This window comes from Centropristis striata, chromosome 21 (assembly GCF_030273125.1).
Source record: "Centropristis striata isolate RG_2023a ecotype Rhode Island chromosome 21, C.striata_1.0, whole genome shotgun sequence".
NCBI lineage: Eukaryota > Metazoa > Chordata > Actinopteri > Perciformes > Serranidae > Centropristis > Centropristis striata.
Genome location: NC_081537.1, coordinates 20,233,354 through 20,258,851, shown reverse-complemented (window position 1 = coordinate 20,258,851; position 25,498 = coordinate 20,233,354). Strand labels below are relative to the sequence as shown.

The 25,498-nt window shown below is 38.9% G+C and overlaps 1 protein-coding gene across 1 annotated transcript; it reads right to left on the bottom strand.

Moving 5' to 3' along the window:
• LOC131959982 (5-hydroxytryptamine receptor 3A-like) lies at positions 1-8,320 on the bottom strand. Its single transcript, XM_059325193.1, has 10 exons — positions 8,246-8,320; positions 7,593-7,637; positions 7,369-7,478; positions 6,690-6,859; positions 6,364-6,524; positions 4,239-4,449; positions 3,998-4,165; positions 3,810-3,889; positions 3,550-3,699; positions 1-60 (listed from the first exon to the last, which is right to left on the bottom strand). Exons 1-10 carry the CDS (start codon positions 8,318-8,320, stop codon positions 1-3), a joined length of 1,230 nt encoding a protein of 409 aa, XP_059181176.1.
• Positions 8,321-25,498: the final 17,178 nt, after the last annotated feature.

Sequence of the window (25,498 nt, the reverse complement as noted above, 5' to 3'; positions counted from 1 at the left end):
CTACTCGCCAGGGATGTCCTCTGTCGCCGATGCTGTTCGTGTTGGCCATAGAGCCATTGGCTATGGCAATAAGAACACAGACAGGTCTGTCTGGCATCCAGCTAGGGGAACAGGAGCATCGAATTTCCCTATATGCTGACGACGTTATTATTTTTTTAACAAACTTATCTGTCAGTATCCCAAACTTAATGCAACAGATTGAAATATTTGGGCGATTCTCCGGATACACTATCAACCACTCAAAATCATCAATATTATTTCTGAATAAGGAAGAAAGACTGAAACCAATCATAAGAACCCCTTTTATTAATTCAAAGGAAGGATTCACCTACCTCGGTGTCAAAATTACCCCCGAAATTAAAACTATTGTCCCAACAAATTATGATCCGTTAGTGGATGAAGTGAAGGAAACATTGGACCGTTGGATGACATTGCCCATATCAATGATCGGCCGTATAAATATGATTAAAATGGCTATAGTACCAAAATTTTTATACCTATTTCAATCACTCCCCCTACCATTATCGAAAGGATTTTTTGACAAAATAAATAGCATCTTTAGTAAATTAATCTGGAATAATAATAAACCCAGATTGAGACTTAGACTGCTATACCTGCCTTATGAACGGGGAGGGTTAAGGCTCCCTAACCTGAAACTGTATTATTGGTCCGCACAGTTACGCTCTGCAATGTTTTATTTTTCAACGGAAGCTCCTCCATCCTGGATGAATATCGAACAGGCATCAGCACTAAATCTCCCATTAAAGCTGTATCTTTATGCTGCAGACCCAAAAAGACTGAAAAGAACAACAAAGAACCCTTTCCTCAAAAATACTATTGATATCTGGTATAAAGCGCATCAGTATATTCAAGACATTCCTCCCATATGCCAGTTCTCTCCCATATGGGGTAATACAAATTTCAGGGCAGGAAGAGCAGATGGCGGTTTTAAACTCTGGGCAGAAAGAGGTGTTGTGAAAATAGGGGACCTTTATATGAATGGTAATTTTCTCACTTTTGATCAGATGTGTCAGACTTATAACATTCCAAAAAAACATTTCTTCAAACATTTACAATTAAAACATTTCATACAATCAAAACATAAGCAAATGTTATCTAAACCGCCACCGCGATCACATCTTGAAAAACTTAAAATTTCAAAATTTATATGGGAGAGTCAGATTTCTCTATTCTATACAGCTTTGATGTCATATGATAAGGAATCTAGTACTGACAGGCTTGAGGCATGGAGAGTAGATCTTCAAGAAGATATACATGAAGCTGACTGGGAAATGGCATGCTTAAAAGCTCAAAAACAATCAATCAATACTAGAATGAAACTATTGCAATACAAGTGGTTGATGAGAACTTACATTACCCCGGTGAAATTGAATTGTTGGTGCCCTGATGTTCCAGATACTTGTATTAAATGTTTGGAAGGAAAAGGCACCCTGTACCATTGTGTATGGGAGTGTCCAAAATTAAATGAATACTGGGTGAAAGTTGTTGAGTATATATCTAGGATTGTGGGAGTGAATGTGCCCCACCAGGCAAAGCTGTGTGTACTGGGTATATACCCGGACAATTGTGTAGTCAGCTCTAAACAGTCAACTTTGATTGACTTTGGACTCCTGCAGGCCAGGAGAATGATAGCTCTATCTTGGAAAAAAATGGATATACCTTCAATAAACGTGTGGGTGAAGGAGATGGCGTTCTCTGTGGTGCTGGAAAGACTGACTTATATAACCAGAGGAAAAGCGGAGGAATTTGAAAAAGTGTGGAGACCCTTATTGAACTTTCTTGCAAATCAGGGTGCGCATTCACCTTGACTCGGTTGTGAGGTGCTGAGTTGTTGCTGAGTTTGTTTTTTGTTTTTTTTGTTTGGTTGTTGTTGTTGTTTTTCTCTCTTTTGTTTTGTTTTGTCTGGTTTTGTTTATCAATTTACTTGTGTTATGTGGAATATGTGAAATGTGATGTATCTTTTTTTATGAGAAATGTAACTTGGTGATCATGTTCCACTGCTGTCTATAAATGTTTAAAATTCAATAAAAATATTGTGGAGAAAAAAAAAAAAAATAGAAGCAAGATGCTATCTGTTTAGTAGCGATGCAGCAGCAGTTCAAGTTGAATTTCACCTGACAAGAAATCTACTGTTGTGTGCAACTGGATTGAGGACAAAGGTTTCCTGAAGTTTGATATATATTTTCAGAACCAGGTGACTTTCATTCTAGATTTTGAACACATAATGCAACTTAACTGCAGATGTAGATTTGCTGTAGATACAAATCAGCCAAATAAAAAGACAACATGAAATTACTTAAACCATAAAAGAAAGAACACGTCTTCAGAAAATGAACACTTGAAATATAGTATACATGCGTTGTATAATGGATGGGCAAACAAAGCACTGAAGGCAACAATTTAATTGTATTTCTACAGAAGACAACTTTATACAAATCGTTAACCTGTTACTGTTCAAATACCTTTTTGGTGGTTGTGGGCAGGAGGGAGATAGCAGGTCAACAATAAATGCCACATAGAAGTGGTGAACATCATCTGAAAGCTGTGAACCTGAAGATTAGCAGCTCAGCACTGTGTTTCAAGTTGTTCTGGTCAAAAATATCTAATTAAAATTACTTAATGAATTAATTATTTATTTATTGAAACCTATTATGGTGAAAAAAAATGTGGCGTATCATTCCGCTGGTGGGACATCAGAATAGTAACAGGTTTTAATCAACAAATTTATTTTTAAATATATTTCATGATGCATATGATTGACTAATTAAACACCATTGTGCATATTACATATCAAAGGCATATATTACTAGAACTTTATAATACAACCAGACTGGTCTAATGGGTTAATATCGACTATGTGTTAGACGTCTGGCCGTGTGCAGAACATACAACACTACTGAAGGACTACATATATCTAAACTTCCATGCAGAACCAACCACGTTATGTACAAAGCAGAATTACACAAAGTAATTGTGCCTTTTCAGATTTTTTTTCTTTTGTCAACATTGTTGAGAATGCAGTCATCTCAGTTCAATAAACTTTTGACATTTGAATTGACACCAGTCAAAGCCAAAAGTCCTTGACTACGTTCTGACAACATGGCGGCCTTATTGAACATAAATGTTTTGAAGTCCTGACCCTGCAGGAAGACTGACTATAATATTTCATGTGACATAACACAACGTAGATGATTAATGACCATGTAGAGTGTTTGCCTAGTTTAAAATAGATACATTCTTTTTTATTTTTCCCTGTGGCTCCATGTAGTTGATTTATAACAAGTCAGTATAAACTCTCTGAAAATGGTTTATATTGAGAAACGATGGATTTTATCTTTTCTTTTGTCCAGAATGATGGAACTGAACTCCAAGTGTCAACACAGACTACAGATCTGTTAAAGTCCATGTCAAATGGAAAGATGTCTTAATCATGCTTTTTAAGCTTTAACACTACTTGTCTATTTAACTGTTCCATAATGAAAAGACAACGACTAAAAACACAACGGCCACTGTGACATACAAAATTACGAAAACTTTGTTGATTGTTTTAGCCACTCTGGTCCAGTAGCCGAGCTTTCCTGCTTCCTCCCTGCTGTTAAGGAGCTGAATCACCTCCTTCAGCTCATCTGAGACCTTCTCCAAGGCAATGGACTCCTCCGTCAGTTCACTGCTGCTGCCCTGCAGAAGTCATTTAGTGAACAACTGGTACATTTGACCACTGTGACCACAGGTCCACTGTGACAAGAATTAAAAGGAACTGAACCTTTAAAATGCAACATAAATCTAACCTCTTTGTTTGCTGACAACAGTTCAGATGGAGGTTCATCAAGAGACACATCACGAGCACAGTGAGTCCATTTCTTCAGCTCTGAAAGGACATGTTTGACACATTTTTACAGTTGTAACATAGATAATTGAGAATTTAGTAGGCTTATTATGTTTACGTAGATATTATGTTTATTACGTTTAATCTCACCTTTACAGCAGCTGCAGAAGCTGACTTTGCTCCGTTTATCAGCACAATCCTCACTCTTTGATCTTTGGTATTCATCTGCTTCAAAGTCTTTCTCCATCAGATATATCACCAAAATAGTCTCAATGAGGCTGAGCATCATTAAACCAAACATCCCAATGCAGTAGACAGCTGAAGGGAGAAGGTGAAATTATTAATGTGGACAAATAAAGTGTCCAATAAAGGCAAGACAGAGCTTATTTACCTATCAGTGGAACACTGTCTGAAGTGGAGGGCAGAATCTCATTGAGAATAAGCTGCATCACAGTTATAGCGAGCAGCACAGTGACCTTGAAGCTGAGCTTCTCGCCCCTGCTGTCTGAGATCAGGAAGGAGGCCAAGTCCAGACAGAAGAAGAACAGGACCGGCAGCAGGAAGTTGGCGACATAGAGGACAGACCGCCTCTTCATGGTGATCTGTGAAATGATGTTCAAAGGTCAGGAGGTCTATCTATACATTTTTCAAAGGCTAAACTAAACCAAATACAGGTATTACAGGTATGTAATACACAACAATATCAACAACAAGGTAATCTGTCCAAACCTGCCCATGTCTACAGTGGTTCAAATGGCATTAAGATAATTAATGTTGGTAAAAGTAATGAAAAGAAAGGCTATAGTAAATAGATAACATGCATATTTTTGCTAAATAAAACCACCAGTATCAGTATATATATATATACCTCAGCACCTGAAGTGACTGCTGTTAGATGTTATTACTATCCAGGGCCAACAGAGGGCGCTAGTGTGCTGTACCTGTGATGGTACTAACCAGAATTTGCAGTTTTTCCTGCAGTAAAAGTCAGCTCAACTAAAGATGAAGTGTCTGCCTTTTATTCATGATATGCGAAGATATCACAGTACCTAAAGTAAAATTATTCACTGGGAAGAAGAACAGAGTCACAACAAACCCTGTATCATTAGAATTAGTGATTTTCATATTTTCTGTTTAATTTACACAAGAAAGGAAGGAAGGAACAAAAAAGTAAAGACAATGAAGAGGCTACAAATTAAATAAATACAGCAAAAAGACAGGTAGAAAAAAAAAGAATGAATGAAAGAAAGGAATGAAGCAGAGTGTCTTAGTGATCAATGGCTCCTTTTCCACGGCAGCACTAAAACCAGTGCTCCGATAGTAAAATCGGAGCAAGGTTAAGTTTTGCTCTGTTAGATCATTCTGTTCGCAGTGCACACGGGATAGGCCTACAGCTGGGAGCAGAGCTGCTAGTGTTTAATACAAATGAGGCAATGCAAAGCCAGGCATTTTGGTGAGAAATTGGGCAGGGAGTAGAAGCCTTTGAACCAGGGGAATCATTTATAACCATTGGGTATGCACAAAACAGGTTTTAATGTATTTACTTATTGATACATTTTTCATACTACCCTTCTGAAATGTTCTTCTATATACCTGTTAAAATATACAAATCAGTTTTGGGGATATTCAAGGCAAATTACTTTCATCATCTGCAGTTAGCCACCATGGTTAGCCACTGGAACTAACTAGCTTACTTTTGCTAATTTACCAGAAGCTACACCAACAATGATTTCTACAGTAGCGACAGAGATCCTGGATAGAAAAATCTACCATTAGCAGTACCCTTAGCATTATGTACACTTTGTCAGTAAGGACATTTATAAATGGTTTTTACGCAAGATTTTGATTAATGGTAATGTTGCCAGATTTCACCAAAGTGAGTTGCTAAAACAAAATCAGGTCTGGATCAACGTACTTTCTCCTGATTTGTCCATCTTAAAAATCCAATTTTTGTGTCAATGTTTAAAAGACATGTGAAAACTAGGTTGAATATTTTAGTACTTCTACTGTACTAATTTTACTAATCTGTCCTCATTTTCATTTCTCCAATTGGAATCAATAGACTCATACCTGCAGCTAGTCCCTACATGGCAGTAACTAAACCCACGTGAGACAGATACAGGAACTGTGTCGTCAGTGAACCGACCGTGTAGCGTCCCTGAGAATAAGGTTGATATGATCATGAGGCATTCGTCTGTCCAGGATGTGTAGTTTTTCTAAATATTTTGTCTTCTTAGTGTACACAGTCTTTGTACCAAGGAGCTACTGTTTTGCACTAGTAGTCACACTTGTTTTAGCTTGACCAGTCAGAATATGGTCTGTCATGTTGAATCAGTAACATTTTAATCCGTGCATTATTGCAGATAACTTGTTTTCAGATATCTTTGTGGAGTGATGGAACAATGTCTCCCTATATAATATACAAAATGAAAATGTAAAAAGTACTTGTACTTGCTTGAGACACACAGGGGTGTGTATTTACTTCTAAATGCATGTTTGTATCCAGAAATACTTACAGTGTAAACCAACATGCTTCGGTCGAAGCCAAAATTGTCGACAGTTTCGTTTACAGTTTTCAGGTTGACAAACAGCCACTCTGAGCCTGTCCGCATCATTTCCTGAGTCCAATTTTTGGTCCGATTGAGGTCACGCAACTCTACAAGCTCCACATCCCAGACTGAGGTGGGAGATACAAATAAAACTGTGAGGTTTCCTTGCAGATTAACAAAAAAGACATAAGTCTTTGAAGCAAAAAAACACAGCAATTCAAATGGAAATAGAACATACACAATGTACGGTATATTAATTTAGAAAACTTTTAAACAGCAGGTTACGGGCTCACCAGGGTGAGTGATTGATTTGAAAGACAGGTCGCAACTCTGAACGTCGAAGGGAAATTTGTAAACTTCCATCTTGCAGGTGCTGGTCACCACCATGCTCATCCTGTGATAGACTTCACCATCCCAGTCAACCCTGACATAAGGATTCGGCAGGGCGCTTTCCGTCTTTATCCTGAATGAGAAACATTAACACTTTTAACTTAACTTTTTTCTGAATTTCAAATAATGTTTTATCTATCTTACTATACAACATAATGTTATGATTGTTGCTCCAGAGTGACGTAAATGTCACATGAATTTCGCCATGCAAATGTGAATAATAAAACATCTAAATATGAATATGTGAATGGTTAGCTGTGTAAATATATTCTTTACCGCTTAACTCGATTAAGTCGGTTAAAAATGATGTTTTTAAAAAAAAAAAATTCAAATTAACCTTAAATTTCCTCCCTCTTCCTCTTGTTTGCAGATACTATGTATTCTCATTCTGAATTTGATGCATTCTCTTTTTATTTCTGTTTTACTTGGTGTCTTCGTACTTTATTGAATCATCAATCACCAACCATCTATCTATCTGTGTGTGTGTGTGTGTGTGTGTGTGTGTGTGTGTGTGTGTGTTTGTGTGTGTGTGTGTGTGTGTGTGTGTATATGCATGGATATATATATATTTATAAAACTTACATCTCTTCAATTGTAAGGTCTGGCTTCCACACTAATGTAGTAGAAAGAGGAATTTCCCAAATACCACAGAAATCCCCAGTTTTCCAAGAAAGGGCTTTATCGTACCACCTCTAGAAAAGAAGACAACGACAAAAATGTATTTGAACTAAAGGAATGTGTTTCCATAAAGAGTGAGGTTGGTATTATTTCAATAATGAATGCTTTCTTCCTCAAAGAGAACTCACCATAGAAATCCAAAGGGAGGAAACAAATTTCTGGTCCTTCTCATTCTAAGAGAAATTGGTAACACTTTACAATAAGGGTCCCTTAATTAACGTTAGTTAGTGCATTAATAAGCATTAATTAATTGTTTGATAATACATGAACAATCATTATTATGTATTAGTTAGCATTAGGTAACACATTAGTTAATGTATTAATAAAAGATTAGTTAATGCTTACTACTCAAAGTTAGTTAATAAATTATTAAGCATGTCAAGTGAGTTGAGATCTACTCGCCACACACCAGCTAAGCAGAATAAGACTGTGGAAATCAGGGGCTTACCAGCTAGGCAGTATGAGGCTGTGGAAACCAGGGACTTTCCAGCAGGGTAACAACAGTTGGTGACAGTTGGGCGCTTTCATAATAAATAATGTGATGCACAAATGGCACTGTAATGATTAATGTTGATCTAGTATGATTTAGTATGATTATTGTGAAAAAGATGCTAATGAAAAGTTGATGATGATTGTATGTAAAATGATGAGTTACAATGTTGATGTGATTTGATGGAAAAACTGTATAATGAATGCAATAAGGTCAGTAGAGGTCAGTTTGTATCAGAATGTGTGGTAACCGGATTGATCGTTAGAAATTTTGTAATAAAGTGATTGAGACAGGGCGATGCCAGTAGACAAAGGGGAACTCCAAAGAGGAAGGATCGAGCCGAGACATGGTATACGTGCGGAACATGTTGGGCCGAAGGACACAGGTGAAGAAGAGGTGAGAGGGACGGTCCGAAAGATCGTGCCATGGCAACAGTGGAAACCAGAAGAGAGATGTAACCAATGAGAGGACTGGTGAGGAGTGGCAAGGAGGAAATGCTCTGAAAGAATGAGCCGCAGAGTATAGAAGCTGTAACATAAGAAATAATCTTTGTCATCCTTCTCGGGGAGCTGCAAGACTCTTCAACCGACTCTCAAGAGCTGAAGACGACGCCTGATCGACCACATTGGGGGGAAAAAGACTCCAGTTCTACAATCAAGAAGTGAGGACGCTCACATCAAGAAAGAAGATTCCAATCTGACTGGTGAAGACGAGAGACGAGTGAGAAGAGGGGTGACCATTCCAATGCCAGTCGATGATTAATTAAAGAAGTCTTCTTTCCAAGTTCTCACTGAAGCCAGGACCAAGGGACCAGTCAAGGATCACTCCAACTCTGGACAGAGTGGAGAGTCACAGCTGAGGCCTGAAGCGAGGCATTGCAGAAGAGTTACTTGGCCAGACAACTCTCACGTCTCCTTCTCCAAAACCTTAATCTTAACCTTTAATACCCAGCTACAGCTTCATTCAACACAGGCAGTTAGGATATCATGGTAAGACATTAAGTAGATTATAATCATTTTATTATTGAGATTTTTGAATATTTTAAGTAATCACTTTGGAATCAAATTTTGCTGTAAGCTTGCACCTTGCTATACTATCAATAAATTCTCAATTGCATTTAAAGTGAAGTAGTGGACCATAGATTTTTTAATCTTTTGGTATTAAAAGGTGGTGTGTAATAACTAGGTTTTTATTGGTTACCCTAGCCAAAGAAATTTTAACTATCCTTGAGGCTTATTTTCACAGCCACTAAAATTAACCTAGCAAATTCACCAAGTGCACAGATCAATAAGAGGAGAGCTGCCATTAAACGGGCGTGGCCAGTGTGGTATCTGTATTCCAGGGTTTCTCAACAGGTGCCACTCTGGAGTAAGCAGGATAGGTGTCCGGACCAAGAAGCCAGAAGCTAGGCGCGTCTCTTCACCACCAGCTTAAATTATAGGTTCCCAAAATACCTGCTGAGATCATTTCCCCAGGAAAAGGAATCTGACCCCTTAGTGGGAAGCTGGTCCAGAAGTCCCTACACAAGGGCAATCTCTGGGATCAAACAAGCATTAATAAAGGTTGAATAATGTAATTAGTTATCATTAAGTATGCACTAATCAGCATTAAGTAACACATTAGTTCTTATATTAGTAAGTCGTTAATAATGTCTCTAGTAATCATTTTCTAATGGTGTTTATTTGGAGGGAATAAGCATTAAGTAAAAGCATTAAGTTCCTGTGTGGTTCCTACCCACACAGGAAAGTTGTTCTTAGTAACATGACACTAACACTTAGTATGCGTGCCTCACAAGCATTACTTAACCATAGATAACCATTAGTGCATACTTTTTGGACCCTTATTGTAAAGTGTAAACATGTATCCCATAGGTAACACTATGTAAATGCTTAACTGCCTCATAAGCATTACTTAACCATAGATAGCCATTAGTGAATGTTTTTGGACTATAAAGTGCAAACATGTATCCCATAGGAAATGCATAACAGTTGGAAACTAGAAAATTTCCTCCGGGGAAATTCTGAAAGGGCCACGGGGGCTACTGCCGGTGTGTGTTCACTATGATGAAGTTCTTCAGAGATTTCAAACAATTAATACTAGTAATGTTATAATACTATATAATATACAAGGAGCACACCTACAACAAGCATTCCTTTTCAAGTCTTGCTAGTTCTGTATGGAGCCTGGACTGGTCTGTCACACAGACAAGAGGTCAGTGCGCGTGAAGAAAAAGGAAATTTACAAGAACGTCATGCTGCGTTTCAGATAACTCGGAGCTCAGGCTTTTCAGACCCTCTACTTGAAAAAGTGCATTGATTTGCAACCTAATGTCGGTGCTCCCACTCGGGAACTCGAAAAAAAAATCTGGAGAATTAGGTGTTTACATCGCGCAACAATAGGTGGTGTTAATGTCTGGAACGCTTTGAAGAAGCGAATTTTGGAGTTTTCAACGGGGAGTTCCCGAGTTTCGAGTTGTCATGAACGCAGCATTAGCGCGCACTAGAACTCTCGATACGTTATCACGTGATGGCAGGACGACGGACAGCAACATGCGGGGTTTAAAGTTGGCAACAAAGTTGAAAGAGCTGACAGAAGGCAAAAAACTACCAAGAAACACCTCAAACTAATTGAATGGTTACAAAAGAAAAAAAATACTGGTAGGGAATGTCCAACCCGTTCTCATTCCCAAAGCGTAATATACCGACGATTTGTCACACCCCTAGACGTATCATACTGGCGCAAAGGGTACCCTTCCACGTCTGTGTGAAACGCTCTGGATTCTCAATTGACTCCAATATAAACCCGCTCGCGGCGCTGAGAAGTGCTTAGAGCAGAGGCTTACAGCCGTCTATTCACTCCAATAATATCCCGACCACGGCCCTCCATTACGCTGCCAGCGACAATCTGAATGGAGAACCGAGGACCCTGTGCACAGAAGTATTTTTCTCCCTATTTTAAGGATTTCCTTTAATGACATCGTCAACATTTCTCAACACAAACACATCAAAGTCTCACTGATAATTCAACAATAAAATAGCTTCATGTTGTGGCTCTCAGTATCATTTTTTTCTCCTTCGATTCTGAGAAATAAACTTTTATTCGTTTGTTTTACGGCATTCCACTGGCGGACATTTCTCTCATTTTTAGTGAAAAAAAATAAATATTTTGACTTTGTTTCTGCATAAAAATGGATTTTGATTACATTTCTAGCGAGAAATATATGTTTTATGTTCTTAATATTCACTCAGTGAATGTACATAATCACTTTGTGGCGAAGATCTCGCCAGAAAAAGACGATCCGCTGTGTTTTATTTTGAAATCTGTTTTATTTTGTAATCTACCGCGATCATAGCGGATGTGGTCCTATCCTCGCGGATGTGCTGTGCGATCTCATTGAATCGCGCTTCACTGTAAATGGCCCTGACTCTGCTCTCCTGTTTTAGTTAAAATATCTTCATTAAACAAACATTGTTGTCTTTTTTTAGCATAGATAATATACATACAGTGTAATTATTTATTAGACAGTGTGTGATATTCGATATATTGGGTAGAAATAGGTTTTCACAGCCCTAATAGGGACTACAACTACAAACCTTGGAAATCTGCCCTAACAGACTTAGATTCCCACAGCGCTTTGAGTGCTCAGATTCCGAGATGTGAAAAAATAAAACTTTGTCATAGAGCTAAACCAAATACATCACCGGAAAGGTCTTGGCCTGGAGAGTAACATATATCAATTTCAAGGTTCTATAATATTCTTGCTTTGAGATATTGACCTTTGAACCTTAACCCTGGGGCATATTTAAATGATTATAACTAAGAGACAAAAAGGGTTACAGACATGAGACCTACTGTTATAGAAAGGTGTTGACATGGACTATAATGTGAGCATAGTCACTAAGGGGTGGGAGTGGGGGGGCTTTAGGATATGCTGAAAAAACAACAAATCCCCCATTGAACAAGACAATATTTAAATTCTGATGCCAAAAATGTGATTGACCTTCCCTCAAACCCATGGAAAGCCACTAATTAAGTATTTCCAACTTCCAATTTTAGGTAAAAACCTGTTTTATTAAAAAAACTACAACTCCCTAGACCTCTCGTTTTGTAGTTCTTCCCTATTAGAGCTGTGATAACCTATTTCTACCCAATATATCGAATATCACACACTGTCTAATAAATAATTACACTGTATGTATATTATCTATGCTAAAAAAAGACAACAATGTTTGTTTAATGAAGATATTTTAACTAAAACAGGAGAGCAGAGTCGGGGCCATTTACAGTGAAGCGCGATTCAATGAGATCGCACAGCACATCCGCGAGGATAGGACCACATCCGCCATGATCGCGGTAGATTACAAAATAAAACACAGCGGATCGTCTTTTTCTGGCGAGATCTTCGCCACAAAGTGATTATGTACATTCACTGAGTGAATATTAAGAACATAAAACATATATTTCTCGCTAGAAATGTAATCAAAATCCATTTTTATGCAGAAACAAAGTCAAAGTAATAATTTTTTTTCACTAAAAATGAGAGAAATGTCCGCCAGTGGAATGCCGTAAAACAAACGAATAAAAGTTTATTTCTCAGAATCGAAGGAGAAAAAAATGATACTGAGAGCCACAACATGAAGCTATTTTATTGTTGAATTATCAGTGAGACTTTGATGTGTTTGTGTTGAGAAATGTTGACGATGTCATTAAAAGAAATCCTTGAAATTGGGAGAAAAAAACTTCCGTGCACAGGGTCCTCGGTTCTCCATTCAGATTGTCGCTGGCAGCGTAATGGAGGGCCGTGGTCGGGATATTATTGGAGTGAATAGACGGCTGTAAGCCTCTGCTCTAAGCGCTTCTCAGCGCCGCGAGCGGGTTTATATTGGAGTCAATTGAGAATCCAGAGCGTTTCACACAGACGTGGAAGGGTACCCTTTGCGCCTGTATGATACATCTAGGGGTGTGACAAATCGTCGGTATATTACGCTTTGGGAATGAGAACGGGTTGGAATGTCAAGTGTCAACCGGTGTCACCATAAAATGAAGCCGGCTCACTTTTTCTGGTCACTGACCAGGCTAACTAGGCCTGCTTTACATGTCAGGGAGACTAGTGGTGCTCTACAGCAGCTAATGGGGATCCTAACAAATAAACATAAATAGTGCAACGTCCAATAAATGGCAAACGATTATTTGTAGGCTACTACAGCTGCATTGTCTGTGGAAAGCTAATGTCAAGTGTACAATCTCCATGCTAATAAATCCTCTGGAATTTAATATAAATTGTGATATAGTGATAACATTCTGCTTGAACTTTCCCTGACACAGATATAGAAATAATATTGTGCGTATGCTAATGTGTGTGTCTTGTCAGGTCAGTTAGTTTTCAGAATCCCCCTCACTATTTTTTAGTTTTTTTTTGCAAAATGCTCCTCAGTCCCCAGCATGCATATACATGTACCATATTCAAAAATATTACCTCTACCCGGTAACCACGGTTGTTTTCTTGCCTGTCAGGCAGCGTTTGTTTGTAATTATTAGGGCCTCGGGGCAATCGCACCGAGCACTGGTCCCATACAGCAATAGCTGTAGGGACCAGTGCACTACTGTTATACTGTGGCTTTTTTCTTCTTCCTCTTCTGGATGCAATTTCGTCCCGCTACTAGTCCTACAACTTGAAGAGTTGCAGGACAAATTATATATCAAAACGTGCGGTTTGATCGGGATTGGTGTGCTATTACTTTTCTCTACAGAATACGAATTTTTCGCAACATAAGTCGTGAAAAACTGCCCAAAATTTTGCATTGAAATGAATGGGACGGCCGACAAAAAATGAGCGAAAAATAACAATAATTGGAGATTTTTAAACGTCTACTCCTCCGGCATAATTTCACCTAGAGACTCCATTTAAACTTTAAACAGTAGACACAAGTCTTGTGTATCGGTGTATTAATCCACGTTTTGATAGGTCATATAGTTTTTTATTAATCCCTGTTCAATGACCATGATCATTTTTGGAGAAATTCTGAAATTACAATGGGTGTGTATTGCACGGAATGTTCATGTCACAGTGTGTGACATCATCGCCAGAGTGTAGAGGGAGAGAAAAAATTGTCAAAAATAAATTTGAAAACTGCGCTCCAGGCCGCAAATTCCACTCTACAGAAATAATTTATACATAGAAATGTAGGAAAATTTGTCTTCTCACTCACAATCCTCTGGTAAAGCTGTCAGAGTTATGGTTTGGGCATACGACGCACAGATGCGCCACCAAAACCACCAACAGCCTCATTGGGTCCCATATTAAAAACGCAGGAAGATTTCGGAAAAAAGGAAGATGGAACAGTTTTTTTAGATCGCTCTAACAAAGCTATTTTTTAATTTTTCTTAAAAACAATCATATGTAGACGTTCAGGAAGAACTCGGGACACTCAAAGTGAAGTCGGATCAATGATAGGTATTATGGTTTTGCCAAAAATGCTTTCTGTTCGAGGCCAGAAATTCCAGTCCACCTGAGGCTGCTGTCACTCTTTCATTAGCAAGTGTCAGTTAATTCTGTTGATTGCTTTGATTTGATTGCCTTTGATCTTTGATGTGATTACAGTTACAGATACACACACACACACACATGCGCGTAAGCACGCACACTCCTCACAAATGCATACACATGCTTCAAACACACGAACGCACACGCACGCACACACACACACACACACACACACACACACAGTAACTTTATGTGATTTTAATTTTAGATACACACACACACACACACACACACACACATTTTGAGGTTAAAGGGCATAGTTTGAAATCTCTGAAGAATCTCATCATAGTGTACACACACCGGCAGTAGCCCCCGTGGCCCTTTCAAAATTTCCCCAGAGGAAATTTTCTAGTTATTATTATTATTCAGCTGTGCTTAAGGTACATAAGGCCTTAGCCTTGGATCAAGATAGTTAACTGTCTTGCACTTCTCCAAATAGTGTTCAGAGTTCAGTCTTTGATGGCTATACAGCTCCATAAACCTTCAGATTAAAAATACTACTGTATATTGATTAGAGTTGTCACACTACCAAAATGAGTAACCACGATACTAAACCAGACAAAGTATCACGGTTCTGGGTATTATCACAATACCACTTTTTTTAAATTATTATTTTATGAACTGCAATGTATTTATACAAGTTATAATAATTACTCATAATATTGTTCGGTGCATGATAAACATAAACTAAATGCATCACTCTACTGGAATGTGCTACCCCACTCATGGGAGAATATGAAGTATTGATAAAGAAGACAATGATCAAAACAGTTTTAAATATTCAGTGTTAATATTTGTCTATATTTTGAAACTTGTTGACAAAACTACACCAAGTACATCAATAGCAGGTTAGCTTGAGACGTCACGTGACCAGCAACCGCAATGGTCACCGAAAATTAGGGCTCCTTGCCAACCTCCGTTTTTTCTGTAAAATAGTGTCTGTTACACTACATTTGTCCCAGAACCGCTTTACTTGTTTATGTATTAATCAAGTGAGATGAGTAGTAAGACGAAGAAAACTGGGTTGTTGCCGTCTAAACTGTCTGTGGAGAAACAGAAAGCAGCTAATACGTCGGATAATGCTAGCGCAGAGTTAAGCATGGAGGAAGTTATTGCTCAAGTCCTAGAGAAGCAGCAAAGCGTGTTCGAATCGGTAGTCCACAATGCCGTTAAGGGAGCACTATCAGAAATTAATACCTCACTGCAACACATCAGGACAGAGCTGGAAAGGCAGGGTACAAGCGTGCAGGACCTGATGCAACGAATGGATAAAACCCAACGAGACAATAGAGAGGTGAAAAACATTGTAAATGCCTGTGTCAAGGACCAAAAGACATTTGAACTTAAGCTAGCCGAAATGGAAGACCGGTCTCGGCGTAATAATGTACGCATCATTGGACTCAAAGAGGGCCGGGAAAAGGATGACCCGATTGCGTTCCTACAAAAACAACTGCCGGTATGGATACCCGCACTAAAGAATAAAGACGTCATTGAAATCGACAGGGCGCATCGCATATATAGGAAGGCTAAAGGAAATCGCTCTCTGATATTCAAGTGTTTGAGGTACCAGGACCGCCAAGCAATTTTTCAAGGCGCAAGAGCAGTGCAGCAAAAGGAAGCGATCCGTGACTCAAAGACAACATTAAGATTCAAACCGGACTATAGTCCATCTACCATCCAGCGTTGCCTCGAGTTTGTAGGTGTACAGCGCAAGCTACATGCTAAGGGCATTTCCAACTTTCTCATCTATCCTGCTACCCTGAGAGTATCCCACAGTCACAGGTGGTGACTGTACCTTCACTACGGCCAAGGATGCCGACGATTTCAGCCGGGACCTGGACAGTGGCGACACACCCCCGTTGGAGGCTTCGCGGCTGGACTGGCTTCCGACTGGGGAAACCCCAAAGGACGACGCACTTTCACTGGACACTCCGCAACAGGCGACGGGCTCACCAGAACGGTCAGACTCATCAGACACGGACTAGTGCACCGGCTGCTTAGATAATGCTACGTAAGTTTTGGCTTTACAATTAATATTTAGGGACAACAGACTAAAGAGGCATGACCAGCATTGATCCAGTTCATTCGATTTACATGTTTGTTTTTTGTGTTTCCTCATATTGAGCTACTATGCTGTTAGCCTACGCCAGCTAGGTTGGTTTGTTTTTTGTACTTTTAAGAAATCCTTGTGGTCTGCCTTTGGAATATTGATATAAGTGTTTAACATGAAGGACTCATGAGACCTGTTTCAGAAACTCTGTAAGGGAGGGTGGGCTGGGCTTGACTGGAGTTTGTGCGAACTGCGTTTGATGTGGCCACGCATCTTACAAACAGGGGGTGGGGCTTGCGGTCTCGGGGGGAATGGGGGTTTATTTTATTTTTTATGGTTCTATCACACCTTGCTTAGACTCAAGAATACACCTTTCAATTATATAATCTCATGGAAGAGATCTGGTAGGGGACAGTTTAATATGCACACATGCTTTGAGAATGGCTAAACTTTCAATAATTTCAGTCAACATCAGGGGTCTTAATGGGCCGGTCAAGAGGGCTAAATTCCTGGACTATTTAAAAAGAAAGAATATAGACATTGCTCTCATTCAAGAAACACATCTACGTAAATGTGATGTGAATCGATTACAAAATAAATATTACAAGGTTGCTGCTTCATCCAGTGATGGCACTAAAACTAAACGCTCCATTGTTCTGATGGCAAGGAGATGCTCTCTTACTATAGATAAATGTAGCAAAGGTCAAACTGGCAGGATAGCTTATATATGCACCACTATAAGGAACAGGAAAATAGCTTTTGTGTCTGTGTATGCACCTTCTATATTTGATGAAAACTTTTTTCCACGGTTGACTAACGAATTGCTTTCACTCAGTGAATATTCTTTAATTATAGGGGGGGACATGAATGCGGTGCTAGATATCAGACAAGATAGATCATGGGTAAATCACACTAAGGCCCAACAGCAGGTGTCAGATCTGTTTAGAGCAACAATGGAATCTCTCCAACTTATGGATATTTGGAGGATGCACAATCCAACTAGCAGAGACTATACCTTTTTTTCTACACGTCACCTCTCTCATTCCCACATTGATTATATGTTATGTTCTAGTGATCTTCAGACAATGTTTCAAACCATTGCAATGGATCCAGCCATTCTGTCTGATCACAATACATTGATAACCACATTCCAATGTGAATCCTCGTGAGAAAGGTCTAGAAGATGGCAATTTAACATCTCCTTGCTACAAAACACAGAGTTTGATATGGAATTTAGGGCCAAACTCACCGAATTCTTAACAATTAACACAGGCTCAGTCTCTGATCCTGCATTTGTGTGGCAAGCTACAAAAGGATTTATTAGGGATTTCACATCCTCCTTTGCAGTTAACCTGAAGAAGAAAAGAGGTGCTAGGATTGCTGAACTGGAGGAACAGTGTCAACTCTTAGAGCAATCTATCAAAATCTGCTTTTCCCAATCTACATATGATCTGCTAGCCGCAAGTCGAGCAGAATTGAATGATCTTTTAAGAAGGAGAGCTGAATTCATAATGCATAGAGTGAGGCAAAATTATTATTATAATGGTTGTAAACCGAGCAAATTGCTTGCTCTTAAACTAAAACAAAGTGAATCCAAGGCTACAATCAACAGCATCCGTACAGAACATGGAATCTCTTCGAACCCCAAAAATATTAATAGCACTTTTCAAGCTTTTTACTCAAAACTGTATAAATCCTCTGCCAACTCTGACACAACACAATGCCAGGAATTTCTTAAAACACTGGATCTACCTGTTCTTGACCCAGAGGGGGCAGAAGAACTGGGCCAACCAATAACATTAGAGGAACTTAAATCAGCGTTAAAAGGAATGAATAGGGGCAAAGCTCCAGGGTTAGATGGAATTCCTTCAGAACTTTTATTACAATATTTTGACTTGCTTGGAACTCCAATTTTACAAACATTAACATCAGCAATAGAAAAGGCACATTTTAATCAACAGACAAATACAGCACTGATTTCTCTTATACCCAAAAAAGGCAAAGATCTTACTGATTGTTCCAATTTTAGACCTATAAGCCTCCTCGGGACTGATATAAAGCTCTTCTCTAAAATCTTGGCACTTCGATTAGAGCGCTTTATTGACAAATTAGTCCACCCTGCCAAACTGGTTTCATACCAAAACGCCACGCTGCAGATAATATACGTAGATTATTACATGTTATACAAGAATCCAAAAGCTTGCCCACACCAGCAGCAGTTCTTTCACTTGACGCTGAAAAGGCGTTTGATCGCCTTGAGTGGAATAATCTGTGGCAAGTAATGGAGAAAATTGGCCTGGGGCGCAAATTCATTGATATGGTGCGTATTTTATATGCAAACCCCACAGCCATTGTCTCAACTAATGGACTGCATTCAGAAATATTCTCCATGGAGCGTGGCTCCCGAGGGGGGTTGCCCACTTTCACCCATGCTTTTTGCAATTTCACTTGAACCGTTGGCCCAAGCTATTAGACAAAATCAAATTAGTAGTGTCCATTTCAAAGAAACTAACAGTGCAATATCTTTATTTGCTGATGACATCTTATTGTACATATCAGATCTTAAGGAATCCATCCCAAAGATTCTTAAGATCTTTAGTGAATTCGGTGGGATCTCTGGATATAAGATCAACCTGATAGCTTCTAGAGCAGAACCCACACCGCCAAATACAACTGTACGAACCATCTTGCAATAAATGGTTAAAATCTATGACGAGAGTATTCCTGACTGAACTGTTACTTAATGCTTATTCCCTCCAAATAAACACCATTAGTAAATGATTACTAGAGACATTAATGGTTTACTAATATATGAACTAATGTGTTACTTAATGCTGATTAGTGCATACTTAATGATAACTAATTACATTATTCAACCTTTATTAATGCTTAATTATTTATTAACTAACTTTGAGTAGTAAGCATTAACTAACCACTTATTAATACATTAACTAATGTGTTACCTAATGCTAACTAATACATAATAATGATTGTTCATGTATTATCAAACAGTTAATTAATGCTTAATAATGCACTAACTAACGTTAATTAAGGGACCCTTATTGTAAAGTGTTACCGAGAAAGGTAATATGTGTGAAAATCTACAAGATATTATTGTGAATGTTATCAAAGTTAAAACACAAGGTAAAACATAGAACAGGCACATCAGGGGACAGATGCATCAAATTCTGTAAGGGGCTAGCTTTCCTGTTGATGCAATGCAATTTTTTCTGATATCCTGGTATGTCACAGACAATATTTCCTCAATAGGAAATAATAATTGTAATTTATAAATTAAAATAACAACTTACCACATCAAGAATGGCAGCATATTGAACATCCAGTTTTACTTTTACTGGTGAATGAGCGTCGCCAGGCCGAGTCATGGAGTTCTCTTTGGTTTTGGTAAAGTTTAAGTGCTTATAAACATCCCGAGGAGTGCAGTTACGTTTGGAGTGCTTTCCATCTAGAGCAAAAACATCAACACATTCTCTATGAGATCATTTTCTCTTTAAAGGAACAAAATCAGGAGGTGTGATGATGCTCTCATATTTTTTCTGTAAATCTAGACCTTCAGAGAACCTATGGTGGAGTTATCTCAGTTTTCTCAGTTACTTCAATCATTGTATCCATCCATTGCCTCTGGAGTCGTGACGTTGATTTGATCATTTTTAGCCATGCTAAAGCAACACTGTAACATTTGTTCAGATTTGGTTCAGACATTCAAGTGGTCCAAATGATGAATTGTAATCATGTCTGATTAACTAATTAACTTTTGTTCTCCATCATCACATCATAATTTGAATTTGTCCAATGCTTTGCTTATAAAACAAACATGAACTTAAACATATTACCAATAAAGGAAACTAAATAGATTAAAGCTTGCACAATAGTCTAAATAATCCAATATAGCTTATTTTATACATAATATATAACGATATATGTCACATATATAATTTTTATATATATACATTTATATTTAACTATACGAACTGACCGCAACCGAGAAAAGACTATATTTGAATACTCCATAACTTATGTTACCATCTGATGTAAATATATATAATAAATAATATATTAAAACATCAGAAAAATATCAGTAGTTTTTTACTACACACAAAAACTGCACCTGCCAAGAGAAAGTCAAGTGTCAAGACTTCTATTGTTCAGACTACAGAAGAATATTCATATATAGTCTATTTATATATATATATATATATATATATATATACTTTTGGAGTGTTTGTTTCTTGTACGTACTTTCCTCAGGCCTGACAGGTACAACATGAGGAGGGTCTTCTGTTGTTGGGTGATTTGAGGCACTTCCATCTGACAGAAGAAAAAGTATAATTCTATTGCAGCAGTGTCATTAAACTTTAAGAAAAAGCTCTCACGGAGCACAATTTTGAAATTGTGTGTTTTATATATACATCCTAAAACATGGTAATGGATAAAAAAGTATCAGTTGATAAAAAGTGCTCTATTCATATTTTCTTACTTAGTTCTGGTGGGCTTCTGTAATTAAGGCTATAAAAAAGGCTATAATTACTGTGCACTTTTGGGGTGTTTGTTTCTTGTACGTACTTTTCTCAGAACTGTAGTTGGACCTTAGAAGATCATCAAGAAGATCTGGTGGAACTGAGTAATTTGAGGCAATTCAACCGGACAGAAAACAGTATGATTCAATTGCAGCAACAATGTTGAACTGTTAGCAAAAGCTTTCTCAGAGCACAATTTTAAAAATTTTTGTCTTACATCCTAAAAACATGGCATTATGAAAAACAACAAAAAATAGTATCAGTTGTTGAAATTTCTAAATTTAGATTTTCTTACTTAGTTCTAGTGGGTTAAAACTGGTTTTGAGATTTCGTAATTGAGGCTACATGAATACTTGTTCATAAATATAGTAAATGTGCACTTTAGTTGTGTTTGTTTCCTGTACATACTTTCCTCAAAGCTGTTATTGGACTTCTGTTGATCATCTAGAAGGTCTGGTTGCACTGAGTGATTTGAGACACTTCCACCTGACAGAAAACAGAATGATTCAATTGCAGCAACGATGTTGAATGGTTAGCAAAAGCTTTCTCAGAGCATGATTTGTAAATCTCGTTTTATCTTGTATAGTATCAGTTAGTATCAGTGAGTAAAAATTGCTGAAGGAATCTGTTCTTACTTAGTTCTATTGGGTTTAAACTAGTTTTGAGATAACAAGATTTTTTTCATTCCACCCTTCAACAATCAACATGAATTGGATTGTGTTTGTGGCGCTCACAGCACTAGAGAGCGTTGGGTTACAAGGTAACCCTGGTTCTCTGAGTATAAAGAATATCTCTCCACTACATATAGAATATATGTTATGGGATTGCTGACATCCTGGCAGCTGACGTGAATCAAAATTTAAGACACACCACGCCTACCGTGGCTCCCCCTACGCCGTCTATAAATAGACTCAGCTGCAAAGGGTAACGTTGATTATTCTGATTTGAACTGGTCCCGAGCGGCCTCGATGTGGAGAGATATTCTCTATACTCAGAGAACCAGGGTTACCTTGTAACCCAACATTCTCTTTCTTATGGGAATATCTCTCCACTACATATAGAATATATGTTATGGGACTCTGTAAGACACACCGCGAGAGCACCAAGGAGACAGAGCAGAAGCCGCTCCTATAGCAACTCCCCCTGGTATTTTCGAATGAGACGTCCCCACCACCAAGTGCACAAACCATAAAAAACACAGTGTGTGCTGAACACAGCTCATTGTTTGAGGAGTGGCAACCCCCTCTCACACACACACACACACACACACGTTTCCTTCTCTTTTGTAATGTATTCTCTATTTTATAGATGTGTGCTTTTATTTGCTTTACTTGTTTAGAATTAATACCTTTTGATTACGAATGCTGTCTATTTAATGTTGTACATTATGAACAGTATGCTGGCCTCTGCTGTGTCAAGAATTCACGATTCGTTCAACCACTATTAAATATTAATATGGTCATTTGATTATAATTCTATTCATAATTAATAATCAGTGTTTCAAATTGATAATTTAATAACTTTATGAGACTGATTTAGGTGAATTGGCTATATTTTCTCTGTTTACAGAGTGGTGCCCCTAACGAGCTGACTTAGAGTAAATCAAGTCATATAATTTCTTATAATTAATAATTGTTTATGATAATTATTAATAATTCTTATAGCCATCTAACCACACTTTTGAACCGTGAGATCCACACAAGTGTTGCTCAGGTTCATTCCTGTGTATTTGGTATCCTTATGAAAGGGATAGCATTTATGATAACGCCCTTTTAGTAATATATTTGACGCCCTGTGCAAGGTCATCAGTTATTCATAAAAAGAGCCATCCTTAATTCCCAACATTTTTGGTGATCCTTGATGAAGGCAACTGGTATCTGTAACCAGATACCCCAACATAGTTGACGCTCCGGTGCGTAATCACAACAGTGCAAATCACCCAAGAACTATATACAAATATCTCCCTCACACACAGGAAGGGGTCAGTGACACCGCCACGACACAACCTGAACAAAACAAGCCCTGCAAGATGCAATGGCTGAGTGTGAGGAAGAGGCCACTCAGATGGCCAGCATCCTGCTAGACCACTGACAAAGAATTGGGACACCACCCTGGCTGGTCCAACCAGCACAGGGGCATGGCGAATCAGCTATTTTGAAGTGGCCCTCAGTACCCGCTCACCGAAGGAGGTGCCAGCAGCCACATTCAAACAGTAGAACCGTGTAAACGTGGTTGGAGTTGACCATGTAGCGGCCGCACACACCTCACAGAGGGTGGCGCCCCGCCATAAGGCCCAGGAGGTCCGTGTGGAGTGTGCTTTCACCCCCACTGGCACCGGTTCGCCTGCCTTTCTGTATGCCTGTTTAATTGCCTCCACGACCCAATGAGACAACCTAGCCTTAGACAGTGGTTCACCCAGGCACTGGGGCCTGAAACAGACGAACAACTGGTCTGTTTTTCTGAATGCCGCAGTGCGCTGAATATAGACCTTCAGTGCCCTGACCGGACATAGTGCTGACTCTCCCTGACCCTCGCCTGCCTCCTGGGGGGGCCTAAGGGAGCACAGCACCCGCGACTGTGTCGCTTCCTCAGACCAGCTATACCGCACCCGGTACCCTCAGCTCACTTTCCCTTGTTTAAAAGAAAAGAGAGAGAGCAAGACAGCGACTTTGCAATCCCGAGAGGAGCCCAACGTTAGACCAGCTCTCCACCCAAAGGTACCGGATCACACACAAAGCCACCGTTCAAACTCTCCTCCTCCTTCCTTTGTCTTTCTTTTTCTTTTCTCACGTCGTTTGATCTGCCGTAGTGAAAATCAGATGATCAACGTTACCCTGCGCAGCTGGGTCTATTTATAGACGGCGCAGGGGGAGCCACGGTAGGCGTGGTGTGTCTTAAATTTTGATTCACGTCAGCTGCCAGGATGTCAGCAATCCCATAACATATATTCTATATGTATTGGAGAGATATTCTCATAAGAAAGAGAATGACAATTTAAAAAAATCAATGATTCTCCTTCCAGGAACACTGTCCCTAATTATCCACACATGTACCACACAGCAAACAGTGTTTGGAAAGAAATAATTCTTGGAGTATTATTATTTTTCATTTGTTATGCTGAACTACAAACAAGACTCCTTTCCCCTCCATTGTATTAGGGGCACAACAGAAATTTCACACAGACAAAACCCAGAACAGATCTGTGTGTCGAGACATCCAAGAAGGTTTTTAAGAAAGAAAGTCACACTGCAGAGCATTTCTAATAGACAACTGCATGTATCATACAATTGGTTCTAGCTTACCTGTGAGGGAAAGCAGAAAGAGGAGAGCTGCCAGCATCATGACTGTGAGAGGTCTGCAAAGTCAACGAGCATCCATTGCGTCTCTGTGTTGTGTGGAAATGTTTGTAGCAGCAATAATATATAGCTGCCCTATACTGGAAGAGGGATGGGCACATTTTATTACCAACCTTTTAATGTTTTTTAAGTCTTATTATAGAAACAGGCCTAATGCATCAATGCTCTCAGGAATTGTCCACATCTTCAACACTTAGCGGCCTGTGGTCAGATACATTTTGCTATCAAACCAAAAGCTTCTTACTTCAACTACTGTGGCTATTTACTTTATCAAGTTAAGTTGTTCAACATAGGAGCTGCATCTGAAAGAAAAGAACCTCCAATTTGACGGATTTGGTATTAGAACATAGACTGTATATAAATAATGAACGTAGTCACCGTGACGTCACCCATTGGTTTGTGGACTGCCCGTTGGAAGCCTCGAGTTCAGCGTTATACTCGTCGCCATCTTGCGTCGCCATCTTGTTTCCGATACGCGGAGCAGACCATAATTGGACTGTGGCGGAGCGCGAGGGATCTGACGACACTGACTACACGCCTCTCTACACCGGCAACCTGACTGAGAGGAGCCGCTGCTAATTCATGTTAGCATTAATTGGAGCATTAATTGGGATGTTAGTTTTGGCTAGCAAAAAAACAAAAACAAAATGTATCTTTCTTACCTCAGAAAACTGAGCAGCGACTCCTTGGAGTGTCTGTTAGTCCAGCCAAACGCTGAACAAGACATTTTTACTGAACAAAATGTTCAAATAAACTGTCATTAAGTGAAAATACAGTGTGAAAGGGTCAACGTTATGAGACCAAATCGGTAAACGTCCTCTTTTCTATCTGTATAACGTTATATATAACTTTATTGACACGTTGCTGTGGAAACGCATTGCTCTGCTTCTCTCCTGAAGACGGCTCGCCTTGTCAGTGACCTGTCAATCAAAGGTAGCCACGCCCCAAATCATATGATTCTTTATCTTCTATTTTCTTCTAAATGGGGCCATTATTAGAACTATTGACATCAAATTGTCTTGAAGAAGATTTTCTACAAGCGATTGAGACCATGTT